General features: G+C 36.7%; 1 protein-coding gene across 3 annotated transcripts in view; it reads right to left on the bottom strand.

Moving 5' to 3' along the window:
• The window catches only part of NPLOC4 (NPL4 homolog, ubiquitin recognition factor), a 59,108-nt gene that overhangs the window by 27,486 nt on the left and 9,168 nt on the right, over positions 1-22,454 (bottom strand). For all 3 annotated transcript variants that reach the window (XM_070740222.1, XM_070740223.1, XM_070740221.1), the window contains exons 4-11: positions 19,357-19,530; positions 15,801-15,849; positions 14,931-15,025; positions 13,663-13,786; positions 10,829-11,008; positions 6,883-6,969; positions 4,839-4,910; positions 3,275-3,401 (exon numbers count right to left, since the gene is read on the bottom strand). In XM_070740222.1, the coding sequence (XP_070596323.1) occupies positions 3,275-3,401; positions 4,839-4,910; positions 6,883-6,969; positions 10,829-11,008; positions 13,663-13,786; positions 14,931-15,025; positions 15,801-15,849; positions 19,357-19,530 (908 nt within the window). The remainder of the gene's footprint in view (positions 1-3,274; positions 3,402-4,838; positions 4,911-6,882; positions 6,970-10,828; positions 11,009-13,662; positions 13,787-14,930; positions 15,026-15,800; positions 15,850-19,356; positions 19,531-22,454) is intronic.

Consider the following 22,454-nt stretch of genomic DNA (forward strand, 5'->3'; position numbering starts at 1 on the left):
TCCCATTAAAAGGCAGAATCGTTGAGCCTGACATAATTTTCCTATATTTGTGTTTTAACTTTGGTGAGCTTTTTGCTGAGTTAGAAATCAAAGGCAGACTTTACAAAACTGCTTTTTGAAATATAATTCATTTCATATTACAAGTTTCCTCTACAATATCAATTTTGAGAGGTGACTCTACATTTATGAAGCTTATATGTAAATGGCCATAATTGAGTGTCAAGTGGTAATTACTTATAACGCAGGAATTGCTCCTGCTCATCCTCTCTCTCAACTCTAAAATCAGGTCCTATATTCAGATTTAAAGATGTCTGGAGGAAAGAATTCATCTTTTAATTCTGCTGATGGGAGCGGTTCTGTTATGAACTCAATGTGTTGAAGGAAATTTTCCTAATGTTTTTGTTGTCTCTTTCTATTTGCAAGAGCTCAGTTTTCTTTAGAATCCTGTCTCTAAAATATAAGCTACTGCCACTTATCCTACTCAAAATAAACAGTTCTGATTATGTCATCTGTGCAAATATCAGCTGTAGATCGTTGCTCTTTCTTCTCCCTTATCCCCATCTGTCTATTGCTAAAAAAGTGAATGAAGGTCACTTGCAGCCCAAATTAAGAGCAGCTTACTAAAAAGAAAGCATAGTAGTAATAAACTTTAATATTTAATGCAATGAAGTAAACACAGAGTCAAAGATTCTGGTGTTATCCAATTTGTCTCCTACCATTTTATATAAAGAGATCATTTATAATATTTTAAAAAACAATTTTGCATTGGACATCCAAAATTAACTTTTAAAAAATTAAAATAAGCAAAATCTAAAATATTACTAAGTATTTCTAACTCTGAGAAATATCACTTAATTAACTGCAGATAATGGTGAAAGTGCAGTGGTGTCCTGAGGTTTCTACTCAGCTGCTTAAAAGCAAATAATCTAGTGATATGGATTATTATGTTTCAGGAAGCATATTATATACTGTAACAAACACTTTGTTAATTAAAAAGAATCTTATGGACTGGCCTAAGAGCAAACCAAGCATCATGAGAAAAAAAGACACAAAGGCACCATATTATCATCCTCTTCTATCTAAATTTCATTTTGTGGGGGAGCAAGCAATAGCAATAGCATTTAGACTCATATACCGTTTCATAGTGCTTTTACAGCCCTCTCTAAGCAGTTTACAGAATTAGCATATTGCCCCCAACAATCTGGGTCTTCATTTTACCCACCTCAGAAGGACGGAAGTCTGAGTCAACCTTGAGCTGGTGGTAAGATTTGAACTGCTGAACTACAGCTAGCAGTTATCTGAAGTAGCCTGCAGTGCTGCACTCTAATCACTGCCCCACCCCGCAAGAAACTAAGAAGGTCAAATGTGACTTTCTGTTCCATCCTTCTATTATTTCTGTCCTGTTTTTCTGATCAACTTTGAATGATCACATAGCAAGTATTACTAATGTAGAATCCATTACAGTTTGCCTCAAGTTAGCAGCTGGAATACACTACTCATTCAAGATGTCTATGGAGACTGACGGTCCTCCAGGTCATGGTTGTCCCAAAAGTGCTTTTTCAAAAGGCAACTGGACTTTGTTTTTCCTTGAAAAAAACAAGAAGTTTATTCAGTTTTGACTTCAGTTCTCACAGTGAGTACTGAAGAAGCTTCTTAGATAAGAAGCAAAACGTCTTCAAGGAAAAACAAAGTGCAGTTTCAAAAGCTCTCTTGGTATACTCTTTTAAGATTTAAAACAAAATTCTGCTGTTGAGTTTTCTTATTTAGAGAGAGCAACCAAAACAGAAGAACAAAGCTAATTAATATAACCAATTGACTAATTGAAGCCCACTCAGTGAATGTTTTACTGCATAAATTGTCAGTGTGTATTACTATCATTTCAATGGTATTGCTACAAAATTAAATGAAATATTGAGTACCTGCAAACCATGACATTTTAAGAAGCTATGAAATTACAGATCAGACATATATATGTCAATTTTTTTGTGAAGAAAAAAAGCTTTTAGCCAAATAATAGGATTTACCTATTTTTTTGCTCTGCAAGCAGTGCAGAACATATTCTTGTGGATTCTTTGCTTTTGGGGGGAGGAGGAAAAATACATGTGATTGGTCAAAATAAAAAATGGTAGGGACTACATTTAGGTGAAGTTAACCTTTCCTTCTACAGATGCAGGAACACATTAGCATCCATGGCTGTACAAATATCCTTGACTTACAACAGTTCATTTAGTGACCGTTCAACACTGAATAAAGATACTTAGACCATTTTTTACCATTACACCTGTGCAGCATCCCAGGGGTCATATGATTAAAATTCAGATGCTTGGCAACTGGTTCATATTTATGACGTTGCTGTGTCTCAGGGTCATGTGATCACCTTTTGTAAATGGGGAAGCCAAATTCATTTAACAACTGTGTTACTAACGTAACAATTTATATGGTTCACTTAACAACTGTGGCAAGAAATGTTACAAAATGGGATAAAACTCATTTAAGAAATACGTATCTCAATAACAAGAAATTTTGGGCTCAATTGTGGTCGTAAGGCAAGGACTGCCTGTATCTGAAAACTGCAAGAGACTAAATTGTGGATTTAGAACTAAAGATACAGTACTTGAATGAAAAATATTTAGTGAGGAATACATTTCAATATAATTACAGTACAGCTTGCCAGTTCAAACAAGATGAGTTATAGCAACATAAACTAGTAGAAGAGAAAAGAATCTGTGTTATAAGGCCAAAAATAAAAGAGAGTTGAAAGTGACATCTGAAATCAATCACCAATTCATGTACCCTGGCAACTTTCCTATATTTAGATATTTCTAAATAGTGTTAAGTTGCCAATATCCAAAATAGTCATGCAAAAATATAATAAAATGGTTGATTGAAATAGTAGTTAAACGCAGCGGGAATAAAACTACTAAAATAGTCCATAGGCAGCAGTAATATAAACAGATTAAAAAGGCCTACAGGAATAAAAAATTTGCCTCGCACTAAAAATAACAGAATAGACAGCAGGTGGACCTCTTTATAGAACTAATTCCATAGCTAAGGAACATTTACTGAAAAACCATGCTTCTGTTTTGCCATCCAACATGCCTAAGCATATACACTACCATTTTCATAAGCAGAAAAGTTAGAATGCAGAGCAAAATGCATTGTGTTAGATTTTGAATATTTCTGGTTTCTGGAAAACCTTTCTTTTTACCTGGGGAAGGAAGACAGATAAGAACTCTTCAGGTTAAGGAGAAAGACTACAGTATTTTATTGTTACCTGTAGCCACAACAGTCACGAACTTGGATCCAAAATGTCCATCTGGAGACAAGCGGCATATGTTTGGCTGCTGGTTCTGAAAATGTCCAGCTGTAATGCATTCTTCAGCGCTAAGGAAATAGGTATCCTAAAGAGAAAGAAAACACAACACAACATATGTGAGTGTTTTTAAGGAAACCTAACAGGATTTGTTTAAAAAAAAATTAAAGTATAAATTAATATCCATCATAGCTTATTATCCTGTAAAAAGATTAGCCAGGTGATTCTTATGCCTGTGAATTTTCATTACTTTACTATGTTTTCTGACAGAGTAGAAGAAGAACTGAGATTAGGGTATTTGGTATTCCTGATATAAGAAGTAACAAGCAGAATCTGTGCTTTGTATGATAGATTAATTTAAACAAGGCCATTAGGAAAATGAATTGGGAAATTAGATTTAAAGATGAAAAATAAATCATGTTTATCTATTTGATTTCAAATTGAGAACATTCAAGACCAATTTTAAACAATGACCCTTTCTATCAATGACATTTCCACTTATCTCTACCAGTATGTATACTTAAACGACCTAACAATTTTTACAAAACTATAAAAAATTAATATGGGCTATTTCTAAGGTATTCATACTACTTGACTTCCCAATGAACTGATACCACTATACAAATAAAACTGCATTAAGTTTTGCTCTCACTAGTATTTGGTAGTACTTCAGTAGTAAGATGCTATCAGTTTTAGACTTAATTTTAGACTTGGTCTATATATTTCAATTTCATCAAGGTGGGAAAAGGTGGAAAATAGTTAAACTTTCCTGTTCAGTTTTGGTCTTAGAATAATGTTCATCTAAGATATTTATTAAAATATTGTTGAAGATTCAATACTTAAGGACTGGAATTAGGAGAAAAATGGAAAACTGATTAGCATAAGACTGGAATAAATGTGGAGAACATTCAATTATTAAATATTCAGTATGTAAGCTGTTGTCATAATTGTACAATCATGCTTCAATTGGCAGATATTATAGTTTAATCGAATGCATTATAGAGATATGGGATAGTGATATATGGTGTTCTCACAGCAAAAAATCTTTTAAAAAACCCAGTACAGGCAAGATGACTGTTATGGAAGTTTTGTTTAAAAAGAATTCTCAGCAGCTCACAGGATTCAGCTCACCTTGACTGTGTTCAGAAGTTAAGTGCTTTCAAGCCTGGTTAGTACTTTGATGGGAGACATCCAGGGCTATAGACCAGGAAGTCACAAAAAGCCACCTTGGGAAAAAATAAACTATTTCCATATTTTGGGGGGCCAAGGAAACTACATGGAATTGTGCCGATTTTTGCCAAGAATAAAGTCCACTTCAAATGAGACTTCAGCTTTTTATCGAAGGGAAAGGGAGATGTATTGTGTGATATAGTATTAAAATGTGCTACGTATTCTTTCTGCATAAAAATCCTACATATCCATCATGGGATTCCTTTTGAACTCCTGTTCCATATGAATTTTGTATCTAGATGATGCAATATTTGCTGTAAAACCAGAAGCAAATTAAAGAGGAAAAAATTCTTACTTTGTTTCGGCTGTAGCGAACAGTCCCCTTCCGTGTGTCCTCTGAAACCAGATCTGTGAATATCCAGCCAACCTTAAAACACAATGCATATACATATATTTATCTATTTATTTTTCTGTCTTGTTTTATTTAAAAAATGTTGCCCATTCTAGTTAGTACAATATGGTATCTGTTATATAAATCCCTTAGGGAAAATATGCTTCACAGCTATCTGTGATTTTTTTTAAAAAAAATTCTAGCATTGCAAAACTCATTTGAATATATTTTATAGTGCCAGCTGGTAAGACCTGCAGTTTTAGGCTTCCTTATGAAAAGATCTGATGACTTCTGCAGGGTTCCTATTTTTTACCCTCCTTGCAAAAAAAAAAGGGCATTTTAGTCATCTATGATTTAAGCAGTAAAATCAAGAGCTGTTCACAAAGTTGCTCTCAATATTCAATTTTTATATTAGTTAATCTAAAAAGCAAAGCAAGATCAAATCTTTTCATTCAAGTCTGTCTGGCTTAAGAGCTGTGCATTTTTCAACACTGCCTGCTTATGTAATCCGGCCAACAAGTCTGTGAGGGAAGGCATGTTATGGGTTCCACATTTGAGAAAATATTGTCAAGGAAATCCTCTATAACGGTCTCCTTTTCTACAGCGTATTATCCCTAGAGCACTGGTCCCCAATCTTTTGGGCACTAGGGACTCATTCCGGGGAATAGAAGTTTTTCTGCCGGCTGTGGGGAGCGTGGTTTCGCATGCTGCCTGCATCTCACGGATGAGGCTTCACTTGTTTGCGTGGACCAATTTTTGGCATGCCATGGCCTGATGCCAGTCTAGAGACTGGGGTTTGGGGATTCCTGCCCTACAGGTAAGGACAGTCCATCCCTATTGGCGCTTGAGAGAGTGGTGAAAACATGGCTCTTCTACACCGTTTCTGGGGATGGAATGGAAGTGTGGCTGATCCAAAGTGAAAGAAGTTTGATGAGTACTGAGCTCATGTGTCTTTATCGGAATTATATTTTACTTTATTATTACCTTGTATTCAGTATTTTAATTCTAATTACTGAAAGAAAAAATTGTAACTTGCTAAAAGTTTGATCAACTGGAATGTCATTCAATCCAAATATATAAATAATGCTATGTGAGCAAAAGACCAACTTTTCGATTTTAAGCTCATTCCCCCTTGTCTCACCTTTGGGTCCTTGTCCAATTGTCACTTTCTTATAATCACACTTATTTGTTTTCTGTGAAAATACTGTTTTGTAACATAGCCCCTGATGGCATTTTGTGACAACACAGACAGCACTCTCAAAATCCCAAACATATTTACCAGCCCAAAAGGTTGGCAACTACAGTATTAGAAAACAAATTTACAGCCAAAAAGAAAAAAAAATCCATGTGTAGATAAAGATGCTTGCATAAATCCAAATTAACATTTGTCATGTGATTTGGTGTCCCTGAATTTAAAATGCCCAAGATCCAGGAAATAAAATCTATTTCATTTCTCTGGAACAGGGATTAACAATATAAATTACCTCCACCTATATAAGAAAACTAAAGCTGAAAGCTGATGTGCCATAATTTAAAAAAAAAATCACTGACAGTCTTTAGATAATGAAAATCAAAATACTAGTCAAAATTAAACATACTAACTAATGTTATTTAAAAACTGAAATATAATGATGGTTGTATAATTTTAACAGTACATAACTTTTAAAAATGTTTTTCTTTTATATAATTTTATAAATATATAATTTTATATAATTTGGGTCATTTTATTTATTTTTAAATTCAGACTTTTTTCTTTTTTCTTTTTTGGATTTCTCGCTTTTTTTTTCTCCATTAGGCAGAAAGGGTTTTGGGGGTTTTTGGTTTCTCAAATAACTTATTATAAAATATTTCTTTTCTTTAAAATACACATACTTTTACACAACTGCAATACAATTATAATGTAATATGATTTGCATAAATTAACAAAATGATTCGGTACTTGGTATGGTTTTCTTCACTTGTATAAAGAAATTTTCTTCAGTATTTCAACTCAAATGTCTTTTGATACCTTTCTTAGGCCAAGTTTTGCAGCAATCTCATCCACAACATCTGCTTTTGGGTCTTCCAGGAGCTCTAGACTATTTTGTGTACCAATCTAAAAGAAGAAGAAAAAAAGCAAACGTATTAAAGAACTATTTTTAACAGGTAGACATTTAGCATTTGAAAGAGAAAATAACATTCTCCACAATGAGGAGATATCAGAAGAATGAAAACAGACAGGCCACTTTGTCCCATTTACAGAAGTTTCACTTATGCATATAACAGATCTGTATTTACATAAAATTTAGAACAAGTATGCTTCCCTGATACTCAACTTTACTTTCAAGAATCAGAATAAGAGTAACATAGTTGGAAGAGATAGCCAAAAGCCCACAAAAACAGAGACAAAACGAGAGTTAAATTACATTTCTTTTTTATGCAATCTTGTAAGCATTCCTTAGTTTCTTCTCAAAGAAAAGTCCTCTTTCTTGGACCTTTCTTTTGCTTTTTGCAATACCCACACCCTATTTTTTAGAGGAAAGAAGCCATTATATATTATGCAAGGTCATGAACCTTGATTTCCATTTTAAAAGATGGAGAATACAAGAAATGGTTGCAGCAGTAATACTTTATTGTCTCCTTAAAAAAAAAAGGAATAGGGAAGGAAAACACTTCTATTCTCAAAAATACCTCCAGTATATACTTTTCCAGTTGTCTTTGGTCTTTCAGGAAGTAGGGCTAGTGACACAGGGATACGGATTTGTTTTAGACTACAAATATGGCACTTCCCCTAGTTTACATAAAGTCATTTGGTGAGATGGGTGGCATAGAAATGAAATGGATGGATGGGTGAAAGAAAACGTAACTTAGTTCTCTTTTTAATTTGACTTTTGCATATATGCCTATCAGCAAATTCCCTTTGAGTTTCTGCCTATATTCCAGAATTCAAGAATAATTATAACTAATGGTAAATAATTAGCATAGTTTCCAGATCATGATTAAAATGTGGAAAACTAGTTAGGGCAGAAGTATACATTTATTTATTTATTTATTTATTTATTATTTGGATTTGTATGCCGCCCCTCTCCGAAGACTCGGGGCGGCTCACAACATTAATTTTTCCTCTACAATTCTGAACAATAATGATAAATGCTTACAGTTATAACAACATTTATCGCCTTTCAATACTCAGTCAAGAGTGCCATCTGGTGACTTAATATAAACTTGCAGATTTGAAAAAATATCTAAGGCACCTAAGCTTACCAATTTATTGGGCTGTATGAACCATTGAGAGGCGTCCTTTACAAAGCAGCCAAATACCCCAATCTTTCTACTTATAATGGCAAGGTACTGTCTCCTCACCAACACTGTTTAAGGACTTCCGCATGTATTTGCATGCTCGGACAACACTTTGGCTAAGACGACACTCAGAGTGATTTATCAACAATAGCAATAGAAATGTTGATGAAGATCTCAAGCTCTGTCATTGTTGTATGACTGAGATTGGCTGTCTTGACAATGTGAGGGGCAAATTCTAATTTATAAAAAGAAATAGATACATGTTGCTGACTCAGTTGGATGTACCTAACGTTCTTAGCCTATCATTCATGTTTTCAGCTCAGCATGGTGTTACATTAAAAATATCCACGCTTGCAATACAAATCCTTATCAATTACAGACGAATGCGTACTTGGTAATCTATCTTCCTCAACCATATAAATTGTGCAGGCATATTTTCAGAAGAAGCAAAAGGAAGCATCCAGGGACTTTTTTCCTAGATTATAGGAAAGCAATTATTTACAAAGCGCAAGTTAATAGAGCGCCTACAAACCTTTGTTTAATGGAAACATACCTAAAGAGATTTAATGAAAAGGGAGCTGCAAATAAAATAGATGTAGTTGTTGGTGATAAGGGGCAAACTAATAATGAAAATAATGTTCTTCGGGTAATGTGCACGAATGCTCGAAGCTTGAGCAACAAGCTCTGTGAGTTAATGGCCATAATATCTAGAGATAATTTGGATCTGGTTGCCATAACTGAGACATGGTTTAAGGATTCTAATGAATGGGAAATATCCATACCAGGATATACACTGTATAGGAAGGATAGAATAGAGAGAAGGGGAGGTGGAGTAGCCATTTATGTTAAAGGAAATCTAAAAACAACACTAATTCAAAATACATGTAAAGATCTGGAGACTCTCTGGATTTGCATGCAAAATAAAGAAGGTTCTGTCATTAGAATTGGGATGATCTATAGGCCTCCAGGGCAATCTGAGGAATATGACAACAAGATGGTGGATGAAATTACCCAAATGGCAGTAAAGGGAGATATTGTGGTTGAGTGATTTCAACATGCCTGATGTTGACTGGAATATCCCCAGTGCCCTTACATGCAAAAGTAAGAATATAGTAGAGGCCTTTACAGGAGCAGCTCTGGCACAGCTGGTTAAGACACCAACTAGAGGAGAGAATATTCTAGATTTAGTTTTTACGAATGGGAATTGGGTTTCAGAGGTCAAGGTGGGAGAAAATTTAGGTTGCAGTGACCATCTATGTTTGTGGTTTGATGTAAAAACTGATTGTGAGCAATCCTATACTGCAACCAAAGTATTGGATTTCAGAAAAACAAATGTTAATGCAATGGGGGAATATTTAAATAATGAATTAAAGGGGAGGGATAAAATGGCAGGAGCAAGCACCCAGTGGACTGTATTAAAAAATGCCATCTTAAAAGCCACTGGACTGTATGTAAGACAAATAACTAAAGGTAAAAGGAAGAAGAAACCGCTATGGTTTAGCAATGATGTAAGGGCTATAGTCAATGAAAAAAAGGCTGCCTATAGGAGGTATAAATAGTCTGGAAGTATAGCTGATAAACAGGTGTATAAAATGAGACAAAAGTAGGCGAAACAGATAATATATGCTGCTGAAGCCTCAAAAGAGGAAGAAATTGCCAAATCTGTAAAGAACGGGCGGGGGGGGGGGGGGACCTTCTTCAGATATATTAGTGATAGGAAGAAGAAAAACTGCAGCATCACGAAGCTTAGTACCGGGAATAATACATGCATTAATGGGAATAAGGAGATCGCTGACCATTTCAATAGCTACTTCTGTTCAGTTTTCTCAAAAGACACCTTACAAAATAATACTATAGAGGGATATAGCACTGCTTCTAGCTGTATGGATTCATCTCCAGTGATCTTAGAAGCCGATGTCTTAGAAGAACTTGAACGATTAAAGATAAATAAGGCAATGGGTCCAAATGGCATCCACCCCAGAGTTCTTAAAGAACTCAGATCTGTCATTGCTGCCCCCCTGACTGATTTGTTTAACCAATCCCTGTTAACAGGAGATGTTCCTGAGGATTGGAGAATGGCCAGTGTTGTGCCTATCCACAAGAAGGGCAGTAGAGAAGAAGCTGGTAACTACAGGCCAGTTAGATTGCCATCAGTTGTAGTTAAAATGATGGAGACTCTACTCAAAAAGAGGATAAATCAGCACCTAAAAAGCAATAACTTATTGGACCCAAATCAGCATGGCTTTACTGAAGGCAAATCATGTCAGACTAATCTCATTGATTTCTTTGACAAAGGCGTTGGATCAAGATGGTGCTGTGGATATTGCCTATCTGGACTTCAGCAAAGCCTTTGATACGGTTCCACATAAAGAGCTGATAGATAAATTAGTGAAGATTGGACTTAATCCCTGGATAGTTCAATGGATTTGCAGCTGGCTGAAGCGTAGACATCAGAGAGTTATTGTTAATGGCGAGTATTCTGAGCAGAGACAGGTTACAAGCGGCGTGCCACAAGGGTCTGTTCTGGGTCCTATTCTTTTTAATATGTTTGTGAGTGACAAAATACATCAATGAAATTTTCTATTTCAATTATTGTAAAATAGAAGAGAAATGTTGCTTCCCAGGCATTCTCCTAAATGAAGCAAGTCAGGAGATTTTAGAATAGAATTTGATACCTGCGGAGGTTCATAGATGGCAGAAACCTCAGCTCGGATACCCAGAGGAATGTCTTTATGTTCTGTGTACCTCCCATATAGATATCCAAAATGTTGATTTCCTGTTTTTCTCCAGAAGTCCAAGAAACGATCTGCAATTGTATGGTTCTCAAACATGATATTATCCACGTGTCTATATTTCTGCCATTAAAAATAAATAAATATAAAGTCATAATCAAAACTTCTTTTTATCAGAATTAGTAGAATTCAATACAGTCACAAAACTGTGGATATTAGCCTGCTGTTTTTTTTAACTCAACTTGTTGCATATGCCATTACGGTAAGCCAACATTCTTTTTACGAACAGCATACTGTTTTTCACATTCCCACTTGGCTGCTTCTGCTAATAGAAGTAGCTGAACAATAAATCTAGATCCACGAAGAAAAAATCTTCAGCTTGTTTCTCTTCTTTTATGCTATGTTAGCTAGGGAGGTTCACAAATTGCAGAAACCTCAGCTTGGATTCTCACAAGGTATCTTTATATTCTGCATACTTCACATATAAATATCCAGAATTTCTCTTTCCACTTCTCTCTAGCAGTCCTGCTTCAACTATATGATTCTCAAAGGTATTACTTATAAATTTGTGAGCCATAGTTCAACAATATTAAAGAATTTAGTTTACTGTGATATCTGAAAATGGCCAATTATTTCTTATACATTCATAGATCTTCACTTTTTCCAATATTTTTGGATCCATAGACATATTTTGTATATTGAGTTATTGCTCTATGCAACATAACATAGACTGACATGTGCCTTGAATGACCAGCAAAATTCACTGTTGTAATAGAACATTTATTTAATACAAAGAAATATCATTGAGACCCAACAAAAGCAAGATATGGTTGTAACAATTATTTATCCTGCAGCAATACTTATTTAACCCGAGTGAGATCACAACTTTTGAATACCAGAGTTTGAAAGGACTCCTTGCATAGTGAATTGTCAGAATGCGCCTCTAATTTATATCAGTAGCAGGAGTAAATTTCCAGACATTCGATTCAAACTTTCTCTATGGAATCCCAATCATGGTCTATGGACATGTTGACATAACAATAAAAAATCACCTATCCATGTGTGACTGTTCTTCTTTCAGTCACAGACCTAGGCAGTTCCTAGTATTTTATACTTGTAGGGTGTAAAATACTTGTTTTTTGTTGATCTTGATGGCTTAGTACAATTCAAACAAGGGCCCTGGACTGGCCCACATTTTTTTTAAAAAAAAGTTTCTAGGAATATCTTCTATGCCACTCTATGCCATTTAAAAGCACTCTAGGGAAATAAAATATTTGTTGAAGGCTAGTAATGAAGTGCTAGAGCCTTCCAATACTCGTTTAAAAAAGAAATAAATAGTTCAGGCAAGTGCTTCCTTTCTTCTTACTGTTTATGTACCTTTTTAAAATTAACTTTGCCATCAAACTAAACTCCAAAAGAGTTAACTACTTCAAATTAAATGTGAACCAACCCCAGAATATTATTGTGGGGAAACCTCTCAGATTGTATAGATCAGAAAAGAGTAAAGCTTTGCTTCCTTAACGTATTGGTTAATGTCCCCAAGCCTGAAACTTTGGTTAGTATTAATAATGCTGAAGAAAAGCTTTATAAGCATGAATAAACAAAGACAAACAGTTGAGATTCTATCCTTGCAGTCCCATAGATGTATCCATAATGAAGCAATATTTTTATAGGTGCAGTCTATTTCAGTGCTGAAATGGTTTTGGCATATTTTTGGTAACTTTTGGTTGAAACATGTCTTTGCTCTAATACGTTTGGTATTGCTAATTATAGTTCATAAATTTCAATCTCCTTAGGGTTCTGAAAATGCTACATAGGTTATTAAACAAGGACCTATAGAAAACCCAAGCCCACCTTTTGCATATCTAGGATTGCGGGAAAACAGGGAATAGGCAGTATGGTGGCCCAGCTTCATGCAACTCCTTCAGCACCATCAACAATTAAACCTCGTAGTATCTTTTTTTCTGTATCTATCCCTTAGAGCCATATGTGGCACACGGAGCCATATTGGAGGGCACACACAGTGTTGCTCTATGTCAGCTCCAGGGTGCATGCACATATTAGCCAGCTGATTTTCGGCCTTGGGGAAGGCTGTTTTGCTATTCAAAGTGCAAAAAACTGCCTGACAGGCAAACTGGAAGTTTGGAAAAATGGACTTCTGGTTTGCCCGTTGCCTGAAGCCTCTGGAGTGCAAAAAACAGCACAACAGGCAAACCGGAAGTCCATTTTGCCTGTTTATTCACCATCCCAGGCTTCAGTGAGGCCTGTGTGCATACACCGGGACAGGGACATTGTGTGCATGTGTAGGGGAAGCACAGGGGATGCAGATACATGGGGGGAGGAAATGGGTGTGGGCACATGCACACGTGCTAGCACGTGCACACACACACTTTTGGCACGTGAACCAAAAAAGGTTCGCCATCACCGCCCTAGAGTTTTGGGGTATCTTTTTTTACTACTCCTTCTACAGCTACAGCTGCTCAAAATCCACTGCTATTATATAATTGAAATGTGTGGTCACTCATTTATCAGAATAACACAGTTGGAATTTAAAATTGCTGAGATTTCTTTCATACACACACACACACATATGGAATCTATCAGATAAATATATTGCTTTATCTTCCTATATGAGTACTAACAGTTGGTCACCAAGAAGCTATCAAAACACTGTTCAAATTCTCCTGGCTATTCCTTCCCAAAACAAACATTATAGGAAAGAATTTTCTCCACTGCCTTGAAAAGTTAGTTTTTATTATGGGTAATACTCATCTTACCTGCCTGTTGAGTGTGATAGCACTTGGCTGGCATTTGGTACAGATTCCTTCTGGCCATGGAGGATGCCCCTCACATCCAGATTTAATCTTGCAGCTAATGTTTTCAAGAGCAACAAACTTCCCCCTAAACAAAAGAAGAAACATGCTTAAAATCTTTAAAGAAAAGCAACCACCAATAAACATACAGCAGACATCCTGCCAGAAGATGCACCAGACTCTACAACGATATGCAAGCTGCATATACAGTGTTCCCTCGATTTTCGCGGGTTCGAACTTAGCGGATAGCCTATACCACGGTTTTTCAAAAAATATTAATTAAAAAATACTTCGCGGTTTTTTCCCTATACCACGGTTTTTCCATCCGATGACGTCATATGTCATCGCCAAACTAATAATTTTTGCAAATAAATAAAAAAATAATTATTGTTAATAAATAGTTTTGTTTATAAATATCAGGATCACTATTCATTGGTGAGTACCAGTAATAATGGTGAGTAAATGGTTGTTAAAGGAATGGGAAATGGTAATTTAGTGGTTTAAAGTGTTAAGGGATGGCTTGTGATACTGTTCATAGCCAAAAATGGTGTATTTACTTCCGCATCTCTACTTCGCGGAAATTCGACTTTCGCGGGTGGTCTCGGAACGCATCCCCCACGGAAATCGAGGGAACACTGTAACTCCCTAATCCTCATTGCAAACTTGGGGATGGGGGAGGAGGAAGTCAGCAGTTCAACGCAGAAACTAACCTACCTCTTCTCGCATTTACACTGGTGCTAGCAAACATATAAAGTATGCAAATAACCCCTAGTACAGTATGATCAACGTAGAAACTCTAAACATGAGCAGTATCAGTTGCAGATTCACAGCATAATAAATAATAAAGATGTTTTAACATTTGCCACCTTCTATGCACAGAATACTTTTTATGAGATATCACCAAAGAAAGAAATGTACATGACCTATTAATGGAAAGATTGTGTTTCTAGGATAATTTTTTAAAATTCTGACGTTTGATGATAATGTGACAAAACTGTAGATTTGTTACCTCCTTCAAAAATGTCTTCGCTGCATCAACGTATATGTCAGCTTAATCTCAACAACCAAGCATAAAAAATAAAATTCATCTCACCCCAATATAATAAACTTATTTAAAAGCGATTTTTACTATTTGAAGCCAATTTGTTTTTGCCCTATCATTTTCTACTTTTTCAGATTTTGTCATCTACGTCACCTTTCTACTTCTCTGCAGTAGGTACAAAGTTTCTTACTTATCTGCACCTCCGGTCAGTTTCCTGATGTAGGCATGGAATGACATATGCTTCACAGGAGGTTCCAGATGGTTTAAATAATCCTCATCAAAAGGCTGCCAAGACCACATACAGAAAGGAAAAACAGGTCAGACACCTGCTTGATAATACATTGATCACCGTACAAATGGATCTTTTAGTCTCAATATTCTGTTCGTGTTCAATGTGGAAATAATTAGGCAACATTATGCCTTTTCCACAGCCGTTACTATTCTGACAGTAATAGTGGAGCCTTTTCTTCTCCCTCCCCCGCATGTTAAAATATTTTACTCTTGTACAAAATAGCTTTAGAAACCCAACCTGTCTCATGGATGTAACATTCTTGGGGGGTTTTTTAGCTTACAGAGCTGAAAACAAAGCTAGAGAATTCTAGCAGAAGTTACCTAGCTAACTGAAGAATCTGTGCACAACTAAAAATGATTAAAAGATTATTATATAAGTCATTAATAAAAACAGTGCAGGATGTAAGCATACCTCCCCCATAAGCAGCTTTCAGTTGTAGCTTTTAAAAAGGAAAGAATCCACTTCCAATATAAGTGGAAAATATCAACTGCATATGCTTTCTTGAAACTTGTAACATGAAATAGTATATCCTTTTAAAACCACTACTGCAAAAAGCCAGATGTCAAAAAACCCAGATAAATCCAAGTTTTGATTTGACAGGTAAATCCAAGGATCCAATTTTGCCTCTTTAACCGTTATCAGCACAGCTAGGATACATTAAAGTTTCAACAACATCCTCTCTATTGATGCCATTAAAGCAACTTTATACATCAAGAAAACTTTTACCTTGTAAAGTATTACTATAATAGCTTTCACTTAACTGCTTACCTCTAAAGGTACACAATGTACACATTTACCCAATGGACCATGTCGACATCTGTGTAAAGAGAACATCAGCAGCTAAATTTACTGACAAAAATAGTAAATAGAAGGACTATTTTGTAAAGCATTACAGATTAATACTTAATACAGATTAATAAATTAATATGAGCCCAACGGACTGGAATTTCCATTGCTAAGCAAAGCAGTCATTAAGCAAAACATGACATGACTGCACCACTTAGCAATAGCACTTCCATGTTGCAATTGTTACGCGGGACCCAGCAGTCATTAGGTGAGGACCTCATGTTTCTCCTGTCCTGCCTATCTACCCACCATGTTTGCTTGTTTGTTTGTTTATTTATTAGATTTGTATGCCACCCCTCTCCGAAGACTCGGGGCGGCTAACAACAATAATAAAACAGCATATATGACAAATCTAATATTAAAATAATTAAGAAATATCCGTCCTTGTGTTTACCCCTGGCATTCAGCACCCCTGCTATCCCAGCTGAGCTTCACCATCTTCTTCTGCTTCTGCCTGCTCCTGACAAGATCTTCAGAAGGTCTCACATAGCCAGCAACGGCCTTGCAGAGGGTCAGGCCAGGCATATCGCGTCAACAGAAGAAGGCAGCAAAGGTCAGCTGGAGATGGTAGAGAGGGGCAGCTGAATGCAGAGCAATAGGGATACAGAGGGAAGCAGAATGCATGATGGCCAAAAGGAGAGAGATGGAGAGGAGGCAGGTGAGTAAGTGAAGTCAAAGGACACCTTGTGGCCCTCAATGTGAACAGACTGTGAAGTACCTGAATTTTGATTACGTCACCATGAGAGCATTTCAAATAGTTGTAACATCAAGAACCTATTGTAAAATACCATTCATTCAGCACTGTCATAACTTCAAGCAGTTGCTGAATGAGTAGTCGTTAAGTAAGGACTGCCTGTACTGATCTCAGATTAACAAATGGCTAAGCACACACCAGCTAAGAATGAAAATGTTCCCTAATTTCAAAAATGTAATTATGGCGAGTACTGATAAGATATACTGTAATGCTATTTTTGTTAATAATGGAATAGACGGACAGATTGGTTATATTGTTACAGAACAAATCCAGAGCAGCATCTTCCATTTCCATCTATTTAAGGAGGCAATAGACTATTATTCAATTATTTTAAAAATCTTTCATTTATTCTATATTTATTTTAACAGCAGGTCTTTCAGAACAACTTTCTTTCTCTGCTATTGGCATTTTCTTTATAAAGTTTAGTTATGTTCTTAGCAACTTTCACTATATATATAAAGTTAGGCATAAATTCAACAAAAGAGATTTTTAGCCTATGATGTTTTCATGAACACTTTTTTCAAAATCACACAACTGCCAACAATACTTCCCTATTCAAAGGTTTTTGGTTTTTGATCTTCACTGAAGCTATGATTCCAATACATGGAAAACTACATAAAGGGGTGGTATAGACCTATCTAACCTTAAAAGAAATAACATTATAAAAATATAAATCAGATTCTTATAATAGTTACTATTATGGTCTACTGTAAAATTTATATCTATACTCCAAAAGTAGCCTTCTGGTGGTCACAATGCCATTTCTTCAGACAGATACCAAATATTACAATGTTCTCAGTGTACCCTGTGAGAATAATGTATTTCGTGTCTCTTTAAAGATTCCAGCTAGGAACAAAATGGCTATCGAAAGCAATTCTAAGCTTCTCAATATACAGTATATGAGAAATAATAAAGCATCCACCATCTCTGAAGTTCTGAAGGTGCAAAACAGGGGTGGGTTCTAAATTACCTCACCACCAGTCCGCTTCCTCCTGCACCGCATCTGCACGTGAGGGCCACATGGACATGCACTATGCCAAAAGCCAAGCTTCTAAGCATGTGTAGGAGCAAAAAACAGCTTCTAAGCATGTGCAGAAGCCAAAAACAAAATTAGAGCCAGTTTGGGGATGTGGCCAACTGGCGATCACTCCCGATTTGGTGAGCGGGAGGGGAGAGAATTCCCACTTCTGGTTTAATAGAACGGGTCTGAACCAGGACCAACCCACCTCTTGTGCAAAAGATTTAGAAGGTAAAAACCAAGCAAATTATCTACAATCATGCCCATACAATTTTTATATGACTTCTCGTTCTGCCTTAACAACAGATTATCTGTGCCGCCTTTCTGTAATTCAATGTTATTATTTTTCTCTAGCTTACTTAAAGAAGCTCAAATATTTCAAAACTACACTAATTAAAAGGACATGAAGACTAATATGAAATGCAGCCCCAGCTTAGATTCCAAAGAAATATATTGTTACTTTAAGGGTAATGTCTGTAATATTATAATTTGAATAAGAGATTTAGCATTCATAAATTATCAATTTTGCTCTTGCACGGGCATTAACCATCCTATCTTTGTTAGTGACGATTTCATATCTTCCATGCTGTTGATGTTTGGGATGCACAGTTCTAAGCATGCTTTAAATGTCAATTAAACTGGAAATTATCTTCAAACTAATCAGCCATCCAGCAAGGCCCAGGAGATTTCCAGTAGCTGCCACTTCAGAAGTTTCTTCCCCATAATTCATAATGTTAAATCAAGGGCTTCTGTACTTTAGTTGACTAAATATTTTTCATAGTTTGCTGCTGTAACTAGAAATCCAGTTAATCTAACCCCAATGATTAAATTCCAGAAGGGCAGGACTTTTACTGAGAATACTGGAATTCTGAATAAGCAATCGTATTTAATAAAAGCAAATCAAGCTTATATTACATGCTTACAGCTCTCTTGCACAATTTTTAGCTAAAATAAGAAGCTACTCCATATTTTACCCAGACTTGGCTGAAACTATTCATGTCTACTATTATTACTCCTACAGTACAGATGTAAGGATGTATGCCAAACTGTGGCACTCCAAGGTTTTAGATGGAAACAAATGAAAGCTACAATATTATTTCATCATGTGCTTTTAACAAATGATTACTAAGATGTACTTCATTCTACAAATCTCTAAACGATTTGAAGGTCAGGTAAGTCTAACAACAATTAACATGGATCAGACCTTTTCAATGACTGTCAGTGTTCTTTATGGACAACAATAATATGGGTTTTTTTAAAGGAATTGGATTACAAATCTGTCTGAGGCTACTTTCAGTGAAAATTTCAGAGCGGATATTTACTGAACATATAGCCATGTATTCATTACCATATGACAGAACTTCTATCAAAATATGTGGCAGATTTTATTACAAAAGCCAGTACTATCCCCCCCCACCCACTCCTTGCCTGTTCTAAAGATCAATACATCAATTTTCCAGATTTCTAAAGAAAGAATCTGTTTTTGAGTTGTTCCACATAAGCAGCAGTGAAACATGGAGCATCTTCAGCTATTATCAACCCATCTCAGAGAACTAAGTTACTACCAAATTGTGGGAAAGTGCTTCAACATGAATTGACATGGGATTACTCTAGTTACCTTTGAGAATGGGGAACAGAGAAGGAAAATAGGAAACAAAGAGCAATGTGAGGAATTTTGTGGAATAAGAAAACACAATGATATTTACAATTGCTGGTCTCTGCTTCTATAAATTTTCCCATCCTGTTTTATTAGGTACTGATCAATTTCATCTTCTACCACCTGGGGAACACCTGGTGGGCGTATTCCTTGAGAAATTGAGGTATCCATGTTTTCAGAGCCATGTGCGCTTGATGGAAAAAGAAATAGCATATCTCCATGTCTGCAAAAACAAAACAAAAACAAACATAAATATGAGGACAAAATGGTAGAACTGTTACAAAATTATCAATTGCAGATTGATGTTCAACTGCATCAAACTATTTTAATTTGGAAGTAGTTGAGAGGATTTTAGGTGGACCCTCTACAGGACTGGCATACAGATTATAGATTGTGCCATCTTTTCCATTTACAGAAAGAAATGAGATTAAGTCGAAGCATTCTACAAGAAAATTGAAACTATCTTATCTGAACTCTTTCTTCTTCCAAGCTGTCACGGCCATCTTCCAAACTATTGTGGATGGTGCCTCAACTTTCTGAAACAGCTTTTCAGGAAACTACAGACATAATCAAGTAAACAATTGCCCCATTCTTGCAACCGACTTTCTTGTGAGCAGAATTTAGATTAAAGGAAAACTCAAGGTGTACTGAGTCTACACTAGAGCCATCTTATGATTATTCACTTGCAAGTAAGTTTCCCTGAGTTCAATTGAAGTTATTCTGAGATAAATGCACAGAGGACTGTGATGTAAGAACTTTCTAGTTTTTACATCATTTCTTTTTATGTCATGACAAATAATGTTGGCTCTTTTGAAGCTGCATTTTTCTGAGATGCCATTTCCCAAAGAGCCATTTAAAAAAAAAAATAGTAGCAAAAGAACTACTACCTCCCTATCCTATTCAAGATAAGAACAGACCAAGGAAAGAATAAGTTCTAAACAGCTTCAGATTTCTGCCTTTTCCTCCTACAATTATTGGCAAGCTGCCAAACACTAGTAGACTAAGGATGATTCACAAGGGAAATGATGAGTAACCTATTCTACCAAGGTTAGCTTTTCTTCTCGGAACAGTAACATCAAGGAGAAACCAATTAATTGCCCGCTCCAAATAAAAAGTACCTTCAACGGAAACAGAGCAGTCTCCTCCTTTTACGTTTCACAGAAAAGAAGTGAGGAGGTTTTGTCTCGTTTCAATTGGCATTTAGGAATTAAACATGCTATGCCATATTTTAATAGCTGCTATTTTAATTGTAGTAACGTACCATCAAAATTGAGTGAGCAATGTATAAATGGGTTAAAAACGCACAGCATGTACAGGTAGCCCTTGAGTTACATGTGAAATTGGAAATGGAATTGCTAAATGATGTACAGTGATCCCTCGTTTTTCAGAGGGGATGCGTTCCAAGACCACCCGTGAAAAATGAATTTCCGTGAAGTAGAGGAAAGATATTTTTTATGTATTTAACGAGTATTTGGACTTTTAAAACCCACCCTTTGCATTAAACAGTCATTCTATAATGTTTCTCAGTTGGAACTACATGTGATATCCTACCAGTTTCTTTAATAGAGTACAGTAGTACTGTAGAAGAATTTTATGAATTTTTAATGAATTTAAAATTTTCAATGGATTTAAGCGCCCTTTGAAAACCCGTGAAGTCACGAATCCGCAAAAGATGAACCGTGAAGTAGCGAGGGATTACTGTACTTCTAAAATATGACATTGCATCACTTAGCAAACAGAAATCCTCATAGACTGGCTTTTGTCATATCCCAAGGTGTGGGTTGTTAAACAGAGGAAGCAGAGGGAGCGCCAGGTAAAAAGTGCAGAGGTGTTGCAGGGAGTGGAGAGATCCTGAGAGGCTCTGCACAGGTCATAAGTGTGAGTGATGGAGGCCAGGGAAAGAGAACACGAACCTTTCATGTGTATATGCACATGAAAGGTTCATGTGTATGTGCAACTGCAGGGGAAATGAGGAAAGAAGGTGAAGGGCACATGTAATACAGGGAAGACACTAAAAGCAGGGTGTCCGGGGGAAAGCATTTTGAAATTCCCTGATATTTCCCTGACGTTTCCCTGTCACTTGCAATCTAGTTAAGGCACGATCGTAGATGATGTCATACCAAACGGCTAAGCCATGGAGAAATATCGGTAACTGAGCAAGCAAGTTGTTGCCACAGTTATGCTCACTTTTGCTTGACTCTGCCAGGCAGTTCAATCCTATTTTTTTACATGATTTTCCCCTGACTTTTAAACATTTTAATACAGTTTGGTTTTCCCCCTGATTTATTCTGTTTTTTTCATGAATTCCCTGTTTCCCAGTTATTCCAGGACACCCTGTAAAAGACAATACGGTGTATATGCAGGCATGAGTGAGTGAGTGAGTGTGAGTCGATGGCCGGAGCATCTGTGCAGGAGAGAAGCTGTGTCCTGTTGAGCGCTTTTCCCTGCATGGGGATCTCCTCAGACTTGGAAGAGCAGCAGCAGGTAAGCTGGATTCCCAGTCCAGTTTCCTTCCCCCGCTCTACGCGCAAAAAGTGTTGCGAGGTTCTAGGTTTCGAGATAAGGGTGTGTGTGTGTAAGGAGAACGGTCAGCCGAAAGGAAGCTGCTACTGGTGATTGTCCCTCTGCCATCCCGTATTTCCAAACAGAGGAAATAAAAGATGTAGCAAAGCACCCCAAAAAGAACTTGCTGGCTTGACCCAGCTGTGGTGGGGGGGCACAGAGAGAGAGAGTGAGACATACAGTGTGATACACAGAGGGGTTGAGAGAGACAGAAGAGAAACACACAGTGATAAACAAAGAGGGGGAGAGAGAGATAGACTCTGTGTGACTGTGTGTGTTTGTGTCTCACTGTTTCTAGCTCCCTGCCTCTGTGTCTCTTCTCACTGTCGGAAAAGCCTGCCACCCTGCCCGCTTTCTTTCGGGCTTATTGCCAGTGGGGTTTTTTCTTCCTTCCTTTTGGAAAGCTGGGCTAGTGGAGCAATGAGTGCAATCTCCTCCTCCTTCCCCTTCCTCTCCTCTCGTGCACATCTTCCAGCCCCAGCATAGGCGGGCAGGGGAGCAGGGCAAGGGAAGGGAAGCTCCCACCACTCATTGCTCTGCTAGCCTGCTTTTCCAAAATGAAGGGAAAAAACCCCCAAACACAAA

This window comes from Erythrolamprus reginae, chromosome 2, assembly GCF_031021105.1.
Source record: "Erythrolamprus reginae isolate rEryReg1 chromosome 2, rEryReg1.hap1, whole genome shotgun sequence".
Classification (NCBI taxonomy): Eukaryota; Metazoa; Chordata; class Lepidosauria; order Squamata; family Dipsadidae; genus Erythrolamprus; species Erythrolamprus reginae.